Here is a 22967-nt window from a genome sequence, read left to right on the forward strand (position 1 = left end):
TTATCTGTAAAACACAGGCAAGCCCATGGTAGCATTAAGGATTTGCAATTATCTGAAGCATCATCAGTATTTCCTATATGGGAGAGCAGTTCCTTAACACAAAGTATTTTTGCCCTGATTTGAGGGGAAGAAAAACTACCAAAATGTGTGTGAATCTGCTTTCTTAAGCATCAAGAACAACTCAGTATGAATAAAATCCCCCAGAAAATCTCCAAAATATTATTTGTAGCAAAAGTTATATTTTACTACAATGTAGGGGGGCGGTTTAAGTGACCAACAAGAGTTTATTGTTTTAAGTGGTGGAAATTCAATGTAAATGAAAGACTGTGGAAGAACATGCAGCTTAGAAACTGCTCCCTCTTTTCTCCTCCATTGCTCCTTCCCTCTCTTACTCTGATTTTTTCTATTTAATCTCCCTGATACTACACAAAAATGTTAAGGTAATATAATCACATGGTTTACAAAAAGAACTCCTGAGAATCACTCACCATCAGCAGTAACTATTTTTTCAGCAAATAAAGTAAAATTCTCATTTCTGATTTGAACTTTGTAAAATCTCAGCATTTAATCTTGCAATGTGTGTTTTTAATTTAATTTATTACTGAGCTATGGAAGAGTTGTGAACAACTCACACATTGCTTGAGCAGTCAAGCAGCAACAAAGCTGGGCACCAGAGAACTTGCCAAGTACGAAAGGAGTTCTATTTTTGGGTATAAACACCAAATTTACACTGACATACATAGAAAGCTTGGTGCCAATACCTTTGCAGACTCTTAAGATCTTTAGAAAGTGGATCCATGGGGAGAGACAGCTTTGATCTTGTAGGTTTTGCTTAAAATATCTTTTAGAGAATTGGGGATCTGCTGCAGGCTGTGGGAGCTCTGCTAACAAGTTTCAGTATAATCAGAATTTAATTTACTGTAATCAAAGCAAGGAAGGCTCTGTCCTTAGAAAAGTACTGAGTTAAACACCTTCAAAGAGCCAAGTTTAGAAGTCAGTCTTCAAAATAAGACAGAGACAAGTGTTGTGACATTACAGTTCTTTATTTGTTTTTGAGTCCACGATCTATACAGGTATTTACAGGGCATGGAAATGGATAACAGCACAAAATACAATTGAGGTATAAGCTAAGAGCACAGTATGTCATGTTTCAATAAATATAATTCAAAATTTGTAAACTAAGTGACCAGATAGATGCATCTTGTCTACTAAAACCATATAAAATATCTGTTAAATCTCACGTGAGGTAGAGGACAGTTTTGTGTGTCATGTAATGCAACCACAGCAACGCTGACAATAAGACTGTACATCATTGGCAAAGTATTAAAAATTGTTGAATGCACTGATCGTTTTTCCTATGGTTTCAGAATAGTCACTCAACCTGTTGCCTTCAGCTAACATGGACTGGGTTGTTTTGCAGCTACTTTCTGTCATTTGAGAGAATTATACTGGCATGTCAACAGCAATAAATACTTTAGAGAGTGAGGATGAAAACACAAAAAACGTTCTGTCAATCACAGAAAGCAACGTGATGGCAACGAAATAGTCAGACCAACCTTTTATTATTTCCTAGAATTCGTTTAAATACAGTACAGCTGTGCTTTCCTTTAAGTGAGGTATCTCTTAGAAGAAAAAAAATTCAATTGATATCGTTACACTTAATTAATTTTCAAATAGCAAAATTTTATACCGTGTTTGCTGTGCTTGATGAAGTGCTTAAAACTCATTTTTCAAGCATTTTCCAACTGAACCACTAATCCTGAAAAGAACAATTTGCTAAGTAATGGAGACACACTATAAAATCATCGTGCAATTTGTAAGCAATAACTGCTTTCACAAAAGCTAAAAAATTACTGTATTTTTTAAATAGATATAAGCAGCAAATAGAAAATTCTACAGACTTTCTGTAAAGAAAACCAATGAACACTCACACTACAAATGTAATGAGCAAAAAGAAAGTTGAAATTTGCAGCTTTCTGCTGCTTACTATCAATGGCTTAAATAAAATTACCGAAATATTGCAAGCACAGATTAATAGGTAGGAGAAATTACATCTTTTGTCCACTTCACCATGTTATAGAAAACTCTGTTGTGTGGATCAATTACACAAATTAAGTGCAGAAAAAATACAAAGTTGTTATCTTTACTGACAATCAAAATATATACTCTACAAACAAGTGAATTCTAGGAAGCTGACCACGACAGCAATTCAAGGGCAACTTCCCAACTAATGCTAGGAAAGGTTTCCAAAAATTTCATAACACATTCTAGCTATCCCCTCCCCCAATACAAAACAAGAATGTATGAATAAAACATTGTGAATTCTAAAATATGGGCCAAGATTTATTTCTTTTCAGGCCACCAGTAGCTTTATGCTCCCACCCAACTTCTCCTACGTCACTAATTGCATTATGCCTTTACTATGTACAGATGGTTTTACACCTAAGCTATCAATATATTAAATATAGAATAAAATTAGTTTAAGAATGTGAAACATAACTACATTCATCTAAATACTCAAACTGAATGATATGCCTTACAAAAACTAAAACACAGACTTAACTAAGTTTGGAGATTTAGATAAAAATCTCTCTCGTTAAGGGACACCTGGTTACACTGTAAGTGAGGGTGCTTCCAGACTGCCAAATTTACAAGAGTTTTACCCTCTAAGCTCTTATATTTTATTGATTAAAGTATACAAAGCATGTTAAAGTTCTCTTTTATAAAAGTATAGGAGCAAATTAGGTATTCACCTTGAATACTACTTATTCCAAAAGGTGCACTAGGCAACTTCTATCTTGGTGTAGGTGTCTAATAAAGCAACTTTCAAATTACAGACAATTTTAGGACTTTGTTCTACAGGCTTCATGTCACAACTACCTGGGAAAATTACTTCTTGCCTTAAAAGATCAACAAGCAATGACTGAAGGCAAACCAAATAATACATAAAGTGAGCAAGCTATGACTAAAAGCAAAGACCTAATGACTGCTTTAGTCTCTACCTTTAAGTGTGCACTTAAGTGAGGGCCCTCAAGTGTGCATTCCAAGTTCCTATGTCAGGCTGTAAAAGGAACCATTCCATAGAATTAGGATAAGGTAGCAAATAAAGGTCAACATATATTTACTCTAAAACTTAAGAGCATTATTTACAATTTACTAAAAAACTATCTTTTGGAGACTGTGAGCACACAAAGGTCTATGGCACATTTATGTGTACATTATTACTTAAAATCAGTATAAAATTGTCTACACATATGAAAATTGTTTATGTTACGTCAAGAGCCTGCAAGTAGTATTTAAGAATTTTTAAAGGATTACAATAATTTAAAATGCATTCTAACTTTAGATTAACTAAATGGAATATTTACAAAGCTACTTTTAAGGTCATTTTAATAAATGTTCCATTTCCTTTACCAGCCAGATGTTCAGAAACTATTAGGAGGCCTTATCTGGAACTGGAATTGGTAAAACTTCCTATAGCTGCTGGAGTTCTTTCAACAGTGAAAATATTGGTACAAAGGATGGCCACCAGCATTTTCAGAGGCTCCAGCAGTGACCCAAGTGCTGGTTGAAGGAACCTGGGCTACACCAGCCCTCCTCTGCCACTGCTGAACAACCGCTGGCCAAGGGGGACAGCTGAGCAGGAGGCACAGAACACAGGTAAGACCTGAATGCAAATGGAATATTCACTATCCTACTAATAAAATAATCCCAGGAGGGTTCCAAACATTCAACAGCTAAGCTATAAATCCTGTGGTGGATCAGTGACTGCAGCTGTGAGAACGAGCTTTACCAACACACACAGCCCGAGCTCTGAGAAGCAACAAAGGGACTCTCTCCATCCTTTAGCAGCAGCCAGGTGGAACTTTCCCATTTCCCAGCTCATCCAACACAGGATCTGCCAATCCCCCTGGGCAGCCTCAAGCTCTGCTCCCCAGCCAGCACACCTCCAGCAACACTCCTGCCTGCTCTCCCTGTATGCACGGGGCTGGTGGGTGGACAACAAAACATTCGTGGAGTTTTTAAAGCAAGAGGTGGACACACAGCCAGAACCATTCAGTCACACCTTTCCCTCCAAACCAAGCTGCAAGGACAGGCCTTTTGCTTTTTAGTTTGTTTGGGGTTTTTTGTTGTTTTTTCTTCTCACAGGAAAAATTTGGAGATGGGAGCTGAAGAAGAGAGAAATATAATCCTGGTTTTTCCGGGCAGGGGCTGGAACTAGATGATCTTTAAGATCCCTTCCAACCCAAACCATTCTATGATTCTCAACACTGACAAAGAAAATTTATTCTTTTTTCCATCTAACTTGCTTTACTTGTCAGTGTAAATATGACACAGAGCTCATAAACAAAATTGTACAGTTATTTAAAAAATCATCCTATGACTCTATGACATTTAATTTACCACCTCATTTCTCATTCATTTTAAAGATATGTGCAATTTTATCTTTCTCTGTGATATTCAGTCTTGTTATAGCATTAACAGAGAAAAAAAAAAAAAAAAGAACAATAGTTTTTAGTTTTACTAGTTGAAAGGGGAAAAAAAAAACAAAGTAGGTTTTTACTAGTGCTTTCATCCAAAATTAACTGAATTGTTATGAGAATATTAAACTTAAGTACCTCAAAACTGGAAATTAAAGCACAAGTTAAAATTATGTAATGAAACACTAGAATTACTAAAATATTCCTATCACTGACATGATCAGCTGACATCAACCAGCTGTATCCAGTTTTTTGGAGAGAAGTGCAAAAAAGTTTTTCTTCATCCAACTTTAGCCATGCATTTAACCCACTAGGAACCAGACTTCAGAAGTACTCAGACATTATATATATACATAAAACAGTAATTCTGTACAATTACACATTTCCCAATGTTATAGCTTAACAAACATGCTGTATTTTCTTAATTCATGGTAACCCTACCATGCCATTCAAATACAGAGACTATCAAAATGATTTTTCAAAGTGCCATACCTCAGAATTTTATATTTTAAGCTATGATCACAACATCAGTTAAGGCCTGTTCTATGTAATGAAAGAAAAATCCACAAGTTGGCAAGAAGCTCAAAGTGTGGAGGCTTAGGGTACTAAAGAAATTAATACATATTCCTTAATAAATGTTATTTTTCTTGAAAGCATTAATATCTGAAAATCAGTTAGGTCAAGCTTTCTCAGTTTCTGAAAGGAAAAGCCCCACCTTTAAGCTTTTTATTAATGTTTCTTTCATATGTACTATAAAGAAAAAAAAAAACAGAAGAAAACTTGTGAATTTTTATCTTCCCAAGATTCCACTGTAATTGCAAATTTTTTAAATTCACAAAACCAAAACAAAACAAAAAAACAATCCCTAATGTTTTCCTCTTCCAGCAGAGCAAGCAAGTGCTGGCTCTAACACTCCTTAGATTGATAATGAGTTGTTAAATAGACAATACTGAAAAGGTGAGCTGACTTCACACAATGAAATTATGGGAAAAACTCATGCTGGTAAATCACTTTTGATACTCAATCATCAACCAGTTGTGGCAATTTTTAGCTCTGCCTTACAGACAAAAAGCTACCTTTACTTTCCTCAGTTCAAGAATATTTAATTCTCACTAAACTAGACAACCAAACTATTTAAGACCTTGAAGAATTGAGGATATTCTTAATGTACTTTTATAACTGGATGTGCAATTGATAGCAAAATAAAGATACCCATATATGTTTTACAGACAATGTTAAAAGGTGTAGAGTCCTTAAGACTGCATTAGAAATAGACAGAAACTGGTCACTCTAAATCAAGAGTTTCGTATTTTTCATTGTTTGAGAAAAACACCAGTACAAATCAATGCAGATTTTCATTTGCTAGGAAAATCTAAAAATGTCTATCTATCTCTATTTATTTATATCTATGTATATCTTCATCTGGACCTGTCTGGGAAATAGAAATCCGTAGAGAACACTTTTTCTCAGCACACAAAAATTGTTCACAATCATTAAAACCAAAACACCCTGTTTGAAGGACACAGTCGTGCTTCCTCTTCCAATTTCTATTTTCCTTTCCCATTTTTTGAAGATTTCAGGATCTGTAGCTTCAATTCTTTTATCATCATCTCCAGTTTTTCACGGGCCTCTCGTTCCTGTCTCAGTTCATCCTGGAGCTCTTGTCTATCTGCCTCTGCATGATCCAACCTCTGCCTCAACTCTGCCAGCTTTGAAAGAAGAGAGACAATTTTAGCAAACTTATTTAAAACATAAAAGGGTTACAGATGGCCACTCTATGCATCCAAGTATTTCAGTCCACCAGAATTACGCAGTTATCAAGAATTATGCATTTACCTGCTACACCATTAGCAATATGCAAAGTTGCATAAACACCATGCTATAATTTAAAAAAATAGAAAATCTAATTTTAAATGCATCTAAGTTGCAGCTATATGAACTGTCACACCAGATTGTCAATAACACACAGAATCTCTGTTGGGGAAAACTGTGCTATGTCTGCATCAGTTGTGTCACAAATCCTAGACCAAACTGCATTTTTTCATCTCCTCAGTCCATTTCTCTTACCTGACAAAATATTACTTCTTTATTTCAAAGCCTGAACATATTTCTAGAAGAAACCAAACTGCCAACACTGTTTTCTGACATTCCTTAGTATAGATGAAATATTCAGAAAATCTTGAACATAACCATCTGTGTGTGTGTGTTCAAATATAAACCTGAGTCCACACAAATGTTTTCATGATATAGCTTGTGTTTAAACACAGAAATTAAGTATTTTTTTTCCTCTTTGGAATACAGCAAGGCTCAAACTTGCTAGAATGTCACCAAAATTATTTGCAGTGACATCTGGAAACTTCTTTTCAAGTGTGGGAAAGTTCCTTATTGGATATAGTATACTATCAGCAGTTAAAACAGGGAGGAGACTGGAAACCAGCTATTCTCTCTCCCATTATTTATGGGGTTATTTCTTACCAAAAGACCTCACTCCATCTAAAAAAATCCATCTGCCTTTATAATGCTAGGTATCTGACTGATGTACAGCATCCATCTCACTGAGAATTAGGAAAACAGCTGATGAGAAGGAAAGAGCAGGAACATACTGGGTATTTCTGGTGTTCACCAACTGCTACAGAATGTACTGGGTGAAGGAATGGCTGTGCTGGTTTTAGAGAAACACCACATTTCATCCCTGCTTTTTGAATCAGAAATACTTCAGCAGTTCTTAGACAACAACTGGCTGTTAATGCAAGTCCTGACTGCACAAGTGATGCAGTGAAGTGCTGCAGTGCAACAGTGCCCACTGCCTGCATGCTGCAACACGTCTCTGGCTTTGATTTCCAGCTCTAAGGAAAGGCTCCAGGACTGGTTATTCTGCCTGGTGACTGACAGGGTGAAGCAACTATTTCAATAAAGTCAAAAAGGGGGACAAGACAGTGCGTGTTCAGACAGGCCTAGAAAGAAGAGACTTTAAGCAAGTTGTAAATATCAAATTATTAGTTCTGTTTAATGCACAAGGAGAGCTCCTCTCATTCCACAGTTCTCAGACAGAAAAGGCAGCCTGGGCAGCTGCTTTGAGAACACATCAGATTAGGGCTTTTTTTAAATGCTGTATACACAGCTTGGGGAAGTTCCCTGTTCTCAAGACCTCTGTTTAACTCTGGTGTTTCTTGGAACCCGAATCTACTGCAAGATGTGATAAATGGGAAAAAAATAGGTTTGAATTATAAATTGTGAATAGATCTACCACAGTGTTAATAACAGAATAAACTTTTACACAAGGAATGTATGTAGCTTTCAAAGTCTAACCTCAAAAGAAACACACAACCAATCTCCTTGGGGAACAATCCACAGTTTTCACCCTCCAAAGGAAGTAAGCTGCACAAGCCCTATAAAACATGCTGTACATGATGATCTCCATAAATTAGAACACGTTGTTACTTGCACTAATAGGGCTTGTACCAGATGTTTAGTAAATCAGGCCTTAGTCAGAGAGGATTATTTCTGGCAGCAAAGGCCAGGAATCAGTGGAGTGGGATGTCACGAAATTAAATTCACAAGAAGGATTTATGATGTGAGTCTCTGCCCTACTCACCAAAAATACCAAAACCTGTCTCTCAAGTAGTGCCTGTTTCTCAGTTTGAGTCAGTCAGAACAGGAAATACACAGTTCACAGCTGTGAACGAAGGAGCACAGAGCTTTACTGAGCTCAAGTTTTGGATTTTGTTCACTTTAAAAATGAACCTGTTAAGATTAGTTTTCTGTGATAAGGTGCAAAATAAAAAAAAAACTAATCGTAACTACAGCTGATTTTTAAAAGGGGCATTCCAAGTTTCCCTCTGTCATTAGCTGTATTTTTTTCCCATTGGAATATCCTCCAACATAAAAAAAGAAGCAATAGTAAAAGCTAAAAAGAAAGTGAGAGGAAAAAAACAATTCCATAGGTTTTCCAAGAGGCAAGAGAAACACTAATACAATTTTCATTTCCAAGAAAACTCTTGGCCAAATGTTTTGGTAGAGCCCAGAAGAGACTCATCAGATACTGCAGAAGGTTCTACCACCAAGAAGCATGAGAAGCAGCAAGGTAAGCTGCTGATCTGACAAAAAGATGGTTCAGAGGTTAGGATTTTTTATTTATTTTTTACATAAAATAATGATAATGTTTAAGTCTGTATCAGGGACAAGCCCAAATACATTAAAAACATAATTTGTTTTAAATGAGGATGTAACAGACCTCATGTTTAAGTTTAATATTTCATCAATAATATTGTATGTTTCTGTAAGTTACAGTCTACCTCAGTTTCAATCAAGAACAGGGAAATAAATATTGCTGTCACTGACCTATTTTGGTATCTGTCTGTGGTGTCAGAACACACAGAGAAAACAAAACTTTAGGGTGGCTGAACAGCAACTTCACAATTTCCTGATACACTAAACGTGTTTTGTTTGAAATAAACCTTCCCATCTCACCTGTGCTGCATATTCAGCTTCCTTATCTTTTTCCAAATTGGAGTCACAGCTACATTTTTGTTTCAAGACTTGGTCCAGTTTCTTCTCCAAGTCTCTCTGCTCAAAATAAAATTCTTCCATTCTTTGTGCATGCTCTGCTTGCAAACATTCGAGTTCTTTTTGTAAATTCTGCTGCTCTTCAGTCAGTTCCTTCATAGCTTTAGAGTTGCTTAACATTTCCACTTCCTGTAAAGAAAGATCAAGATCACATACTCCTTCCTTCTAACACCAGAAAAGCAAAAAACTTGAATTTAATGGTGTTTCTGGAACCAATGAGGCCAAAAAGACCATTTGTAACTACCAATAACAACAGCCTGATAATGCCTTTTATCTACTTAGCAATGACAGCATGGAATTCTGTAACATCCATCTAATTTTTAAGGAATTATATTTCCAAGTACATGAAGCTTCCAGAAACAAATTTGCACTTCCAGCAGTGAACCTCAGGAAGCAGCAGCACTGATTCACTAAAATATACTTTGAAACAGTAAACATGTAAGAAGTGTAGAATCAGAAAACAATATTGTTTGATTTCTTTGTCCACTGATATTTTGATATTCTTAAACTTGTATTTTTTTAAAACTTATCTCCAAGCTTTATCTCCAAAGAGGTAAACACAGCAGAACAAATTTAAAGCAGCAGCTCTAGGGCCCTACCTGAGCTCCTAGATCCTGAGATTAACATTTAAATTAAAATAAAATAAATGAAAATATTAGGTCTGTTCCATGGATGCAAGAAGCAAAGCAGTATTTAACCCAATTCAGAAAACAGAATGTCACAAATGAACACCAGCCTCTAAAATCATCCATTATTAAAGAAAAGACTAAAAATAAAATCCCTAAAAGCATGCCTTAACAACTGAGTGTAGGAAGGTGGTCTTTTTTATACAGGGCAGTCATAAGACCATTCCTAGAATACTGATAGCTGCATCTTTAAAAACCTGAACACTGAGAAATTTTAGAGGATACAGCAAAAGCAGGAGCTGCTTGGACCCAGCAGCAACATATTGAAGAGACACCACTTATTAGTGGGCTCATGAGGGATATTGAAGATTTGGTGTCTGGATTTAAGCTGAGGGAAAGATGATCTGTGTGCTTTGGTGTTTCTAAATGATACAATCTGTGATGCTGACTGTGGAGCCAGCAAGCTCACAGCAGCTCCCTGCTGCCCAGGGGGAAATGCACTCAGACTGCCACTGTACCATTTGGAGCTGCTGCTTCCTCCGCAAAATCGTGTTCAGCTTCTCCTGCTGCTTGATGTAGGTTTTCATTACTTCTTCCATGATCCTTCCCTTGTCATCCTCACAGCTGATGTCTTTCATGAGGGTGGGGGACAAGGTACGTGCATCAGCACCTCCCTCACCACGGCCAGAGTCTCTGGGGATTTTGGAAGAAACACGCTCAGATTTTCCACCTCTCGCAGAACGAGCTGACACAGGAGGATCTACACAGGAGAAAACAGAGAGCAATAATCACAGAAAGTTCAAATTCCAGAGTGGAAAAAATGAAAAGAAAACTGAGATTACAAAAAGATGGAGGGAATTTTTGGAAACCTGAAATAACATCACAAAATTCTAGCTCGGTGTAAAGTTTTCCACAATTCTGTTGTATAAAAATCAAAGACTTCATTATAATTTCCACTACTCACCTAAACGTTTATTTGGCTGCTCCACACCAGTTTTCAAGTCAATTTTTTCCTGTTCTTCGAGAGAAAGCTCTGGATAGGAGGCAGCTTTTTTGTGCTTTCCACTACTGAGCTTCTTCTCTGACTGCCCAGGTGAGGATTTATTAACTTCTGAAGGTTTTACTGTTGTTTTTGCAACATCCTTATATTGAGATGCAAGAGACACATTTGGGGCAACCACTTTATCACACATATAAAGGTAGTAACTGTAACAGAAGAAGAGTAAAATTCATAGTGAAAGGTAAGACATAATAAATGATGGCTGGTTGAGAGCAGCAAGTTTAATTTAACATGAGTTCAAACTGTGAAAGCATCAATGAAATATAAGCACATCTTTTTTTAATTTTTCCTATGCAAAAGGGAAGCCTAACAACCCACTCAATCTTTACTGAGTAGATTATCTTGATAAGGTTTTGAAGCTATCAAACAAGTAGATTTTACAAACATGGCTGATTAAAAAAATTACAGAAAATCATATGAAGACTTCATTTAGATGCAAAGAGTGATATTACAATTCCACTGAATCCAGACTCTCCAGCATTTTCATAATCCTTATATTAGCAATGGAGGATGGGGAGATGAGCAGTGAAGTGGGAATGAGCACCTCACTCAAGTAGCAAAGCTGTGTTCTGACAGTCCTGGGGCACGTCTGACACCAACGCTGGACCCTCCTTCCCAAGTACACTGAGCTGCTCGTTTGGATTTTCACAGCTCCTGGACTCCTGGGAGCATCCCTGTGTCCCACCCTCACCTCACCACTGCAGAGGGAAGAGAGCCCCAGGTGTGCTCAGCTCAGTGCCAAGATCACCAGTGCCGCTGTCTTCAACACTTCCCTTTCTCCTGGCTCTGAAGGAAGGCACTGGCAGGAACAGAACATGAGGGCCCATCACAGAAATTCCTCCACTCCCTTCTCTGCGTGGGAACCAGTGTGATGTGTGTGCAGCAAAAAGGGTCTGCTCTGACCCAAATTCGGGACTTGTGCAGCCACAGGGGGTGAGGGCAAGAGGAACAGCAAGAACAATTGTTTCCTACACTGCTGCAGGTGACAAACTGGATAAGGAGTGCATTTGGTTTCAAGGAAATGCATTTGGTTTCTAAAACCAGGAAACCAGTCCACAGACAATTCAGCTGCAGCCCTTGTCCCACTGTGGAAGAAATCCTTCAAACACCTCTTGGATATCTTTTCTGGAAGGAAATTAAGTTGTCCTCGTGGTAAACAGGCCTTGTGCAGCTTTCCACATGCATGCACTGTATTACAATATGAAAGATCAAAAGTTACCTCTGTCACTTCTACTAAGAAAGGGAAAATTTTAATTACATTTCAATTGTATTGCCTGCTGAAGAACACCCACAGGTCTTGAGTCCTATACTAAAAAACACTCAAAAGCAGTTCATTAGTATTTACACTAAGAAATGCCTAAAATTTAGGGTTAAATCATTCCTGTGTGATACCTTAAGAATTTTCCTAACAGTTCAGGTTGCAAATACATTTTTTTTCAGTTTGAATTATCCCTAAACAGCCAAAAGTGTTTGAATACTTGACAGTGCTTACAGTTCTACATAGGAAACTCACTTACCTGGGGTGGAAAAAGGAAGGTGGTTGAGGATCAGTTTCTGTTTCTTGCTTTATAACTGGATACCACTGCGATAATTCCAGATTCTGCTGTGGCTCTGCCTAAAGGAAAGAAAATAAATTGGCAATTGAAACATGGATACAGGTTATTTACATTTTCATAAACACTCCTCAGAGAAACAGCATTTACACCATTAATACATTAATAATTTACATCATTAATACCAGAGAAACTGAGGTACCAGGAAATGGGGTGTCTTTGGCAGAGGGGCAGGGTGATGCAAGCCACAGAATTTTCTCTGATCTCAAATTTACCACTGTGGGCAAAATAACAACGAAATTGAAGGAAAATCTCTTTACAGACCTATCTAAAAGCACTGCTCAGTTTCCAGAACTCTACTAAACAAGCTTGGGAGAAACAGAAAGCAGAAACTAGGATTCCCAAAAGGTTGTAGGAGCTTTTTATAATAATGTGTCTATATAAAGGAAGCACCTGCCAGATACTTTAATTCAAAATTAAATGGAACACTGTGCTGGTGTTCCAGAGACAGAACTTTCCTCAGTCATCACAATTTTTTATTACACCACCAGGTAAAGCTGCTCCCAGTAACATGAAAATGCCAATTCCTCTGCAGTAGCAAACAAAATTAACTCAAGTGCATCAGAATATATAATCTTAAAAACTTCTGTGTATTTTGCATTTGGAAAGCAATTCTTGCTCTGTGCATCTCAAGAAATGTTTGCAGAATTACTCTTTACTCAAAACTCCTGGTAATACTTCATACCCCCCTTTGAAGTTGCTCTTAATTTCAAGTGAAAGGTGTCTCACCATATATTTACAATATTCGGGTGGCTAGGAAATTGATTTGTAATTTCACTGTATTAGAACAGCCCTGGGATGTGGGGTTTTGGGTAGGGTGTGGTTGGCTGACCCCAGGGAGCTGCCAAGCACCCACAGAGCAGCTCCCTCAGCACCATCCATAGGGCATGGAAGGGAAAAGAACAAGAAAGCTCCTGGATCAAGATAAAGTTGGTTTAAGAGGTGAAGGAAAAACACAAGTGAAGCAAAGGGCATGGCTCAGTCCCTCCCTCAGACAACTGCCCAACCACCCTCAAACAACCTCCACCTTGGACGCCAAACCCTCTTTCTCCTCCTTCTATCCCTATTTTCATTTCAGTAGCCAGAACACTGGTATGTTAGCCACAGTTTTAGCCACAAATCCAAAGCACAGCACTATAAAGGCTGCTACAAAGTAAGTCAACACCATTCCAGCCAGACCCAATGTCTTCAACAAGCTACTCAATTAAAAAACAACTTATAAAGCTAAAAAAGTTTAACAATCCTGTATTGAAACTTTTATGTAGTACTCTAATATCTTCACAGCGTCTTAGGTGCTATAATATCACGTCTTAGGTGCTATATTATCAGAAAAGTTCTGTATTTACACACTATGGAATAAACTTTTAGAGAGCTTCATCCCTGGCAGTGGGAGACCCCCAGTGAGACCGCTGTGACCTGAGCCATGGTCTGCACAATCCAGCACCACCCCACCTACCCCACCCTGACCAAAACTCAGCTCCCAGTGAAACTGAAATTCAACTCCACCCCTGCAGCTCTTCAAACCACTTCCAACACAGACATGGAACACAAGGAAGAGAAGCTCTGGAGTTGTAAATTCATAAAAAGGCTTTAAATAAAAAAGATTCAAATAATCTCTAGAAAAATGGCCTCATCCTGGCACTTGTCAAGTTTTTTCTACTTACTCAAATCATTCTAATAATTTAAGTAATCACATATAATCTACTTACATTGCAGCTAGTATGCAGTGATCTGATTTTAGCTTCAGATCACATTTCTCCATATTTTAGGACTCACATTTTAACATGTTTATATATTTACATATGAAATTATCAGGTCATCTCTATCTTCAAATTACTAGGTCAGATTTTTACCTTTTTTTTACCTGTTTCAAATGTAAACTGAATTTACTGTCTACCCATTAGTGTGAATCTTGCAAATGAATTTCATAGCATGCAATCAAATTTTCAGTTAGGAAAGAAAATGAAATGTTACCATAAATAAATGAAGTCTTTTTCTAACAGGATTCTTCCCTCACGGTTCAAGTAAATGAAATAAGGCATCCATTTCAATATAAATCTCTATATATGGCTATTTCATTACCCAACAATTTTTTTGTTTTATATGCTCTTAAATAATTCCGTAAACACAACAAGTTGAATTGAATTACTTCTACTCAAACTGTTTAAAAGGGTTACATGAAAAGTAACTTGTTTTTCTTCAAGGCTAGTTGGACAAACTGTTCTTTAAGGAAAAAATGCATAGGTAAGTAACGGTTCCAGTGTAATCATTAAGCCAGTAGTTTTAGCAGAGATTGGATTTATAAAACCCTCAGGTGAAATGTTAACGCCCCACACTGTGAGATTTCCCCCACGCACTGTGACCAGCTCAAGGAATCAGCCTGAGAAGCAAAACAAAGTCCTAGTGCAGAGATGATGAGAAACTGTCGCAAAGTCAAAGGGAACAAGAATCTGTCAGCACAGGAATCAGCAGAGACTCAGTGACAGCTGTTCCATGAAGAGCAGGTGGATGTTGCACTGCAGTCTAGAACTCCACAGAAAATTATGACAGTCAAGCACGCAGCTTATAGCTTTCTTATTAGCACAAAGAACAGAAAGGAATTAATCTCAAGAGTACTTTGCTCTTAAAATATTGAAACTAAAGCCTATTTGCACTGTGAAGTGAATAAACTCAGAGTGAAATGTTAAGTAGAAAGGCAAAGTATGGGATCCAGGATGCTCCAAAGACTATGTGACTTAATTAATTCTTTATTACTAGGTGAGGGAAAGACCTAGTCAAGGGCAACTGTTCTTCCTAGGCCCTCCAAGATAACCACTAAGATGTGTCAGCACTTCTGAGGACTGACTCAGCAAAGGTGGTGAGGAGGTGACAGAACAGCAAACAGAACATCCTGCTGATAAATTCCCCTAGCACTGTAAGGAAAGGGAATGGCTACGTGTTGTACCTGATACCTCTCCCACAACACAGAAATGAGGAAAAGAAGTTGTGGCTGCTCCATCCCTGGAGGTGTTCAAGGTCAGGCTGGATGGAGCTGTGAGCAATCTGGTCTAGTGAAAGGTGTCCCTGTCCAGGGCAGGGGCGTGGAATGAGATGATCTTTAAGGTCCCTTCTACCCTAAAGCATTCTGTGATTCTGTGAAAAGACAATTGAAGCAGCCTAAGCTCCCCCAGGACAAGGCAAGGGAAACCATACTCCAACACTGCCCTCCTAAATGCCTTTACTCTTTTGTACTTCCCAGATGAATATCCACAGAGTAGAAAAACCCCCAAAACCTCCCCCACCATTGTATTTTGTTCAGGTTTTCACAGCTTCTGACTCTGGTTTCACACATTGCTTTGTAAGACAGAACTACACAGGTCTGCAACAGAAGACTGCAGAAAGTTTTACAATTTCATTTGCACCAGTCCAGTCCAAATTACTGCCACTGCTAATTTCAGCTGGGTTTTTTTCATCTTTGCACATGAAACTGAAAGATCTCATTGTCTGAAATCTGCTGCTGTGGGAAAAGAAGCAGCATTTATAGGTGTGAACATGGAAGACTATTTCCACCGATGCATCCACCATGCTGTAATTCATTTCCCACACTGGCATCGCAAGAATAAAGACTGACATGTCTTTATCAGTTGAAAAGCGAAGTCTCTTTGCTAGGAGACTGCATCTTCAAATTCAGCATGTGGAAGCATGCCATACTGCAGACTTCCATGGGAATCTGCTGGTAAAATCTCTTCCTGCAGACTGGCACCACTGTAACAATACCTGTTACTACAGTCAGCCTTCCTGCAACACCAACTTTTCAGAAATTTCTGCTGAAAGGTGTCAGCTCATAGCACCCCTTTTTGGGCTCAACCATCTGCACTGCTCTTGCTGCTATTTTGAAATCCACCACAAAACATCCAACAGGCAACATGGATTTATCATCAAACCAGCAGCCATTAAACACACACAGAAACACTGAATACACTGAAAAGAAAAAGCCATGGGGCAGAAGCCATTAAAAACCTATTGAAGTTTAAATTATACCCCGAAAGTGGCCTTTCTATGAATGGGAACATCTATGATATTAATGTTTCTCTGCTGCTTGTCCTATTGTTTAAAGTAGAAACTCTCCAAGGGACAAATAAGCTCTGTATTTTGGAACCACAGCACTGACTTGCAGCAGCATTTTAGGAAAAAATAAGATGTCTATTATTAACTATTGTCAAGATACCGGCCTACAGCTCATTACTTGGGCTGCTTAAAACCCCCTCTTTTTGGCATATTTCACTGCACAAGTGGTTTAAACAGAAAGCTCTTGCTGAACAAGCAGACTTTGGGCTTTTAAATAGCCACTGAGCACAGCACCATTACCCTGCACACAAGTCATGAGATGGGTGGCCAGCAAGCCAGGTTGCCATCCAGCCCACGTGTGCATGCTGGAGTACAAATAACAAATGAAGAATTCATTTGTAGTACTTGATTTTCAAGCTCCTTTTTGCTTTGCTCAGCTGCTGCAGCACACGCTGTGTAAAACCTACCCAAAGGTCAAATGGGAGAAAGAAAATTTTCACAATAGCCTAAATTTTCCAGTCTGTATACCTTAGGCAGAACAAGAACCAACAAAGCCAAGCCAGTTCAAATGGTTACTTGCAGCCCAAAGAGGAAAGAAATTACCACCCCTCTTAATGAGAAATGTTATTTCCATGGTGAAGCTCTCACAAATTTAACTTAGGCTTGATGTGACAAGTATTCCCACTTAGAGAAGCCAAGTAATGCGCTTCTAAAACAAGTATTTACGTGTGAGCAGAAAGAGATCTGGGAGTTTTACAAGATCAGGTGAACTTACTTTGGACCGAGCTCTTTTCTGATTTTTCTCGCTGAATTTCTCCTTCATTTCCTCCAAGAGATGCTTCAGCTCTCTCTCCTCTGATGTGCCCAGGTATTTTTGGTTAATGTGCAGGTAGCAGTGCCACTTGGCCGACTCAAACCCCCAGTGGCAGGTCCTCTTGTCTGGGGATCGGTGTGAATGCATCACGAAGGTCTGGGGTGAGAACATCCCGTAGCATTCCAAGCACTGGATACACGGGTCATCTGGGGCAAGGTAGAACTGAGGTGCAAACAAGCCCTGGCACTTGCCCAGGCATTCATGCTCTACTTCGAAGGCACTGCCAGTCTCTTTCAGCTGGGCCAAGGTGTTCTTGCCAGGGAGGAAACTGCCACTTTGGGGAAAAGTGCGAGGGCGCAGTAAAGCATTGCATAGTCTCTGAGCGTCCGTCAGCGTAATGAGCCCACAGGACGGAGCGTTGAATGGAAGAATTCCCAAAACCTTCAGGATGTGAAGCTGGTCAGAAGTGCACCTTGAGCAGTAGATATACAGCTCATCACACACCGTGTTGATCTGCTGCAAGGAAAAGTCTCGGAGAACCGAATTCAACACTTGAGGCAAGCAAAGTCTTTTTTCTCCTCCAACTTTAAAACAAGAAATGGATTCCCCCTCCAGCAGGGTCTGGGTGAGTTCTGTGGAGCTGTCTGGAGGGATGAGCAGCGGACCAGAGAGGATTTGTGGTGATGGCAGAGGCAGGAAGACAGTGGGTGACATACTTTCCTGGGAATACCGAGCTGAAAAAGCTGCAGGTCCACCCAGCGAACTCTGGCTGCTTAGGTGGAACTGTGCCAATGTGTGTTTCAAACCTGGATTTAAACTCAAAGGCTCAGAAAGTGAAGCACTGTTTGGCTTGGCGGCTTCCCCATCAGCCCCCACTGGAGTTTCATCATAGTCATCCAAGTTTTCCTTCTTTATTGTTGGCAATTTATTTATTACGACCTGTACTTTATTATTTACATGCATTTCTGTCATTGCTTTTTTCAGGGGAGGACTCCCATCCTCTTGGATCCTGCTCCTTTTTTGGTCTGAAACCAGACCTAGAGGGAAGTTTATCTGTGGGCTTTCCATTGCTAAATGCTAGAGCTTTAATTAAGTCAGTCCTGAATGTGCATTTTCTTGCTTTTTCATATAAAAAATAGTTTCATGTGATCTTGGATTACCTCAGGTACACCAAGCTGCACACCCCTCTCACTGAAACATTACTTCTTCAGGATCCAACAGTAAAAACTGTAACCCATTTTGCATATAATACTGCAAAATTACTAATGGAGGTTACACTATTTTCTTAGTTATTTGTAATTTTATAATATAAAAACCCCAATGCAATATGTATACAAAACACTTTCTTCATACCCTACCCACTATTTTACACAGTAGTCTTGTCCAGCAATCTAGTAAAAAATGATGCGCTGATGTGTGTTCATCCTTGATCATTTTTTTCTTTAAAAAATATATTGTCTTTTCAAATAAGTCTCTATTTAAATATTAAAATAGAAAAACGGGCTCAGTTAGAAGAACGTCAGTCTTAACACAACTGATCCAAAACGTAGCTTAGGTTGTGTGAAAATTTTATTCAGCACTTTCAGCTCCCAGAGATCAAACACAATCTTAAGGGCTTGCTGTATTGTGCTGCTAGCTTTATGATTTCACCACCACTGTGACAGCTACTATGGCAGTTCACAAATAAATCCTGAAACTAAAGGCTGATCCAGATCGACGGCAAAAACTAAACGTCCCTAGAGAGTCACCTTTCGCCCAGATGTCACTGGTGTGTGTCAGAATTTTCCCAGCCCAAGTTATTAGTAACAGAGGTGAGATCCAGGCCATGGGCTGAATTCATGCCGTGTGCTAGCACAGACTTTCTGCCAGTCCTTCCTGATAACCTGTGAAAGAGAGAGAGGCCGATCAAGCAATCCCAGAGTTTGCTCAGTACCTAAAGGGGCTTCAAGGGAACTGGAGAGGGACAAGGACATGGAGTGACAGGACAAGAGGGAACAGCTTTAAACTGAGACAGGGAAGGTTTTGATTTGATACAAGAAATTATTCTCTGTGACAGCAGTGAGGTACTGGCACAGGGTGCCCAGAGAAGCTGTGACTGCCCCATTCCTGGAAGTGTCCAAGGCCAGGTTGGACGGAGCTCGGAGCACCCTGGGATAGTCGTCCTGCACCTGGAAGATGTCCCTGCCCATGGCGGGGAGGGCTGGAAGGAGATGAGCTTTAAGGCCCCCTCTAACCCAAACCATTCTGGGATTCCCTGTCAGAGGCAGGTTGCGTTTCCCAGGAACTCGCGGAACGCCGGGACAAGCCCCCGACCGATGGGCGATACCGGCGGGGGAGGGGGCGGTCCGGAGCGGCTCTCCCGGCGTGCACGCCCGAAAGGACGGGCGCTCCGGCGAGCCGCGGGCCGGGCACCGACCCCTCACCCCTCCCGGGACGCCGCATCCCGCCGCTCCCTCCCGAGCCGTGACTCACCCCGGCCCCGCCGGCACCGCTCCGGGCACGGCTCAACCCTTCCCCCTCCCGCCGCCGGGCTCGCCCCTCCGCCCTGGCCGGCTCCCCGCTGTCCCCAGCCGTACCGCGCCGCTCCGCCACCCCCGTGTCCCTCCCCCCCTGCCATCCCCGGTACCCCGCCCCCCCTCTCCCCGCCGCCCCCGCGCCGCCTCTCCGCAGCCGCCGCTCCCTCCCATCCCCCGGCGGGCGCTCCCGCCCTTCCCCCACGGCTCCGCCGCCCCGCTCCCCGCCGTTCCCAGCAAGTTCCCCGGCTGCTCACCCGGCGCCGCGGGGGCTCCGGCGGCCGCGGGGAGCGGAACAGGCGCCGCGCTCGCGCCGCCCACCCGGGACGCGGGAAACCCGGCCCAGCCTCCACCCCCGCCGCCCGCGGGGAAAGCGCAGGAAGAGAAATAAAAAATAAAATAAATAGATAAATGTATATAATGTATATTAGAAAGTGAATATACATGGAAAAGTGTCGTTTCTGCCCGGCTTCTCCTCAGCCCGCCCGGTCAGACCCGGCCCCGCGCCGCCCTGCCGCCGCTCCGTCAGCGGGAGCCGAGAGGGGCCGGCTGAGGGACGGGGACGGAGCGGCAGCTGGGGCGGGGGAAGGGAGAGTGGCCATGGCAGAAGGGGAAAGCCAGGCGGGAGGAGGGCCAGGCGCTGTCGGGGAGCTGTCAGGCGTGTCGCTCCCCTGAGGCGCGGCGGCGGCGGCGGGGAGAGGCCGCCAGCGAGGGGCTCTCCGTAACTGTCCCTCAGTGAACTGTCCCGCAGCGACGCTCCCTCAAAGGTCTCTCAGTGACTGTCCCTCAAAGAGCGTCCCTCGGCAAGGGTCTCACAGTGACTGTCCCCCCGCGAGGGTCCCCACAGTGGGGGGCTGTGCCCTGGCACCCCACTGCTGGGGACGGGGAGACGCGGGGACGGCGGGCCGTGGGATGTGCCTGTCCCCGAAGCAGGGTCACAGACAGCTCCCTCCAGCCACGGGCTCGCAGGAGATGCTGAAGCGCAGATGTTTTGGGAAGCGAAATGATCAAAACGCGGAGAGGCGGGGAAGATGCTCTTCAGGGACTGCTCAGTCGCTGTACAACTCGTTCATGTATTACAAGTTTCTTCTGCCTGCAAGAAGCCCAAAGCTTTTCAGTATACATCTTTGTGAAGACAGCGCTTCAGCTGGGATTACGGCGCAATCCAATTTGCTGTTTCCTTTCATCCCACACAGTTACATATTTTGATGCGAGTACAAAAGAGCAGCACATGAAAATGGGGCAGTTGTAAAACCACCAGGCACCGCTTAGCACCGGCCAGCGCTGCCCGCGGCCGGCAGATCCCTTCCGCGCTGCTCCCTAATGCCGTCCCAGGAGGATTATGGCACAAAAACAGAACCTGCCTCGCTGATGATCAGGTGCTCCTTAATCCTTGATTTCGCACCTTTGATATGCTCAGGTTTCCTCTGGGCTGGCCGGGCTCACTGATGGAGAGGCCCTTGAGCATCCCTGCAAAGCCACTTCACGAGTCGGCTCTTAACTCTAACTTAAACCATCATATCAGTTGCGGTATCTGCAACAATGTCTACAATATCTTTGGATTTGAGTGATCTTTAAGGCCTCTTCCAAACCAAACCATCAGGGTTTTATAGAATAGCAAACATATTTGCAAAGAATACTACCACCCACTACTTATTTATTAAGCAGATATCTGCTTAAAACCCACAACAATATAGCAGAATTAAACAAGATTCCTGAATGCACCAGGGTTTGGAGCTGATTCTGAAAGATACGGACCTATGCGGGAATTGTCTAGACATTCTAGACATTCCTGTCTGCTTCACCCTCTTGGACTTTAGGACCTGATTAAAAAAAACCAAAACCTCTTCAAATACCCATCAGTGAAATGCACTATGTCATAATCCTTTTGAATTTCCTGAAGAAAATGTAATGTCTAACATCAGAGCTGGACTGATCAATGTCTGTGAGGAAGGCAACATATGTAGGCAGATATTCTATCTTTTATTAGACCTCCTGATGTCATGAAAGCTTAGATTCAGTGGCATTGTTTGATTTGTTGGGATTTTTTTCAGGTTCTGCTGCAGAGATGTTCCATTTCAGGTTACAAATTCTGGTAACTATTGTGCTGTAATGATAGTGTTGCTATAGAGCTACAATAATCAGGCAATTGAAGACCAAGTTTGTAGGTAGAGGATTGTCTATAAAAAGGTGTTAGCTCTGCCTACAGCTTCTACTGTGGACTGTGAAAAGCAGTTCTGAAGACACTGCACAAATAAAACCTGAGTTACAGACCTTTGCAAGAGGTAATAAAGTGCACTAATAGCACAGGAGAAATCTTGCTTTGATTAATAAAGTGTCTGAATTTTCAAGAAGTGCTGAGGCTCTGGGGAAGCTCACCAACTCCCCCAGTACACAGTCCCTGAAGATACACAATTTAACTATGAACTGTGCCTTGGAGAGCACCATTTAACTGTGAACAAAGACATTGCATTTTATTCTCTGATGAGATTATACTGTGCTTTTTAAAGAAAAAAATCACTTTGGTAGTCATGTTTAATAGTAAGTTGTAACAGTTCAGACTGTTAGCTAATCTGTCACAGGAAGTTTCACTCTTGTAAAATAGATACCGTATTACAGGTTGTGTTTTAAGCACAAAAAGTTGACAGATTTTGGCAGACACCACATCCTGCAGGGTAAGTGACAGCGGGGACAGTGCACAAAACACTTCAGCTCCTGAAGGGCTCAAACTACTCCTCTGGTGTAAGAGGGATGTAAGGCCAGACACTTTACTCATCCTTAGAAATCAAATATGGACACAAGAGATTGTGAAAAAGCTGAGAAAGCTGAAAAAGTCACCTCCCACAAAAGATGCACAGACCTGGGATGTAGATGCTGCTCTGCCTTTACTTATTGGTAATTAAATGGTAAGAGTCCACCTTTCAAGTAGTCAGTCCTGATCCCTTTATCATAGGCAGTAAAAAAAAAAAATCTTAAAATAAACCTTTTTTAAAAAATGCAAGATATGGTAAAATCTGCTCCCTCTCAAAGGGGCACCAATCCCTACCTTCTCTCTTCCCAGGAAAACATCATTATTGTGTGCCCAGCTTCAAATTCTGCTGTTGCCTTACACTATCCATGCTGAAGTAAGGATGCTTTCTTAGCAGTTAAAAATGTATATATAGATTATCCAAGCTATTAGCTTCCTTCATAGAGAGCCTCAGCATAAACAATTGCTCAGACTGAGGCGAGAGCAGCTGGGCACCCA

At 41.1% G+C, this 22967-nt stretch overlaps 1 protein-coding gene across 1 annotated transcript; it reads right to left on the reverse strand.

The window, feature by feature from the left end:
- Nucleotides 1-4226: 4226 nt before the first annotated feature.
- Nucleotides 4227-20034, reverse strand: SKIL (SKI like proto-oncogene). Its single transcript, XM_015638324.2, has 7 exons — nucleotides 19978-20034; nucleotides 17169-19090; nucleotides 12251-12348; nucleotides 10638-10879; nucleotides 10192-10433; nucleotides 8952-9176; nucleotides 4227-6190 (listed from the first exon to the last, which is right to left on the reverse strand). The coding sequence occupies exons 2-7, from the start codon at nucleotides 18273-18275 to the stop codon at nucleotides 6029-6031; spliced, it is 2076 nt and encodes a 691-aa protein (XP_015493810.1). The 5' UTR covers nucleotides 18276-19090; nucleotides 19978-20034; the 3' UTR covers nucleotides 4227-6028.
- Between the last annotated feature and the right edge of the window lie 2933 nt (nucleotides 20035-22967).

This window comes from Parus major, chromosome 9, assembly GCF_001522545.3.
Source record: "Parus major isolate Abel chromosome 9, Parus_major1.1, whole genome shotgun sequence".
NCBI lineage: Eukaryota > Metazoa > Chordata > Aves > Passeriformes > Paridae > Parus > Parus major.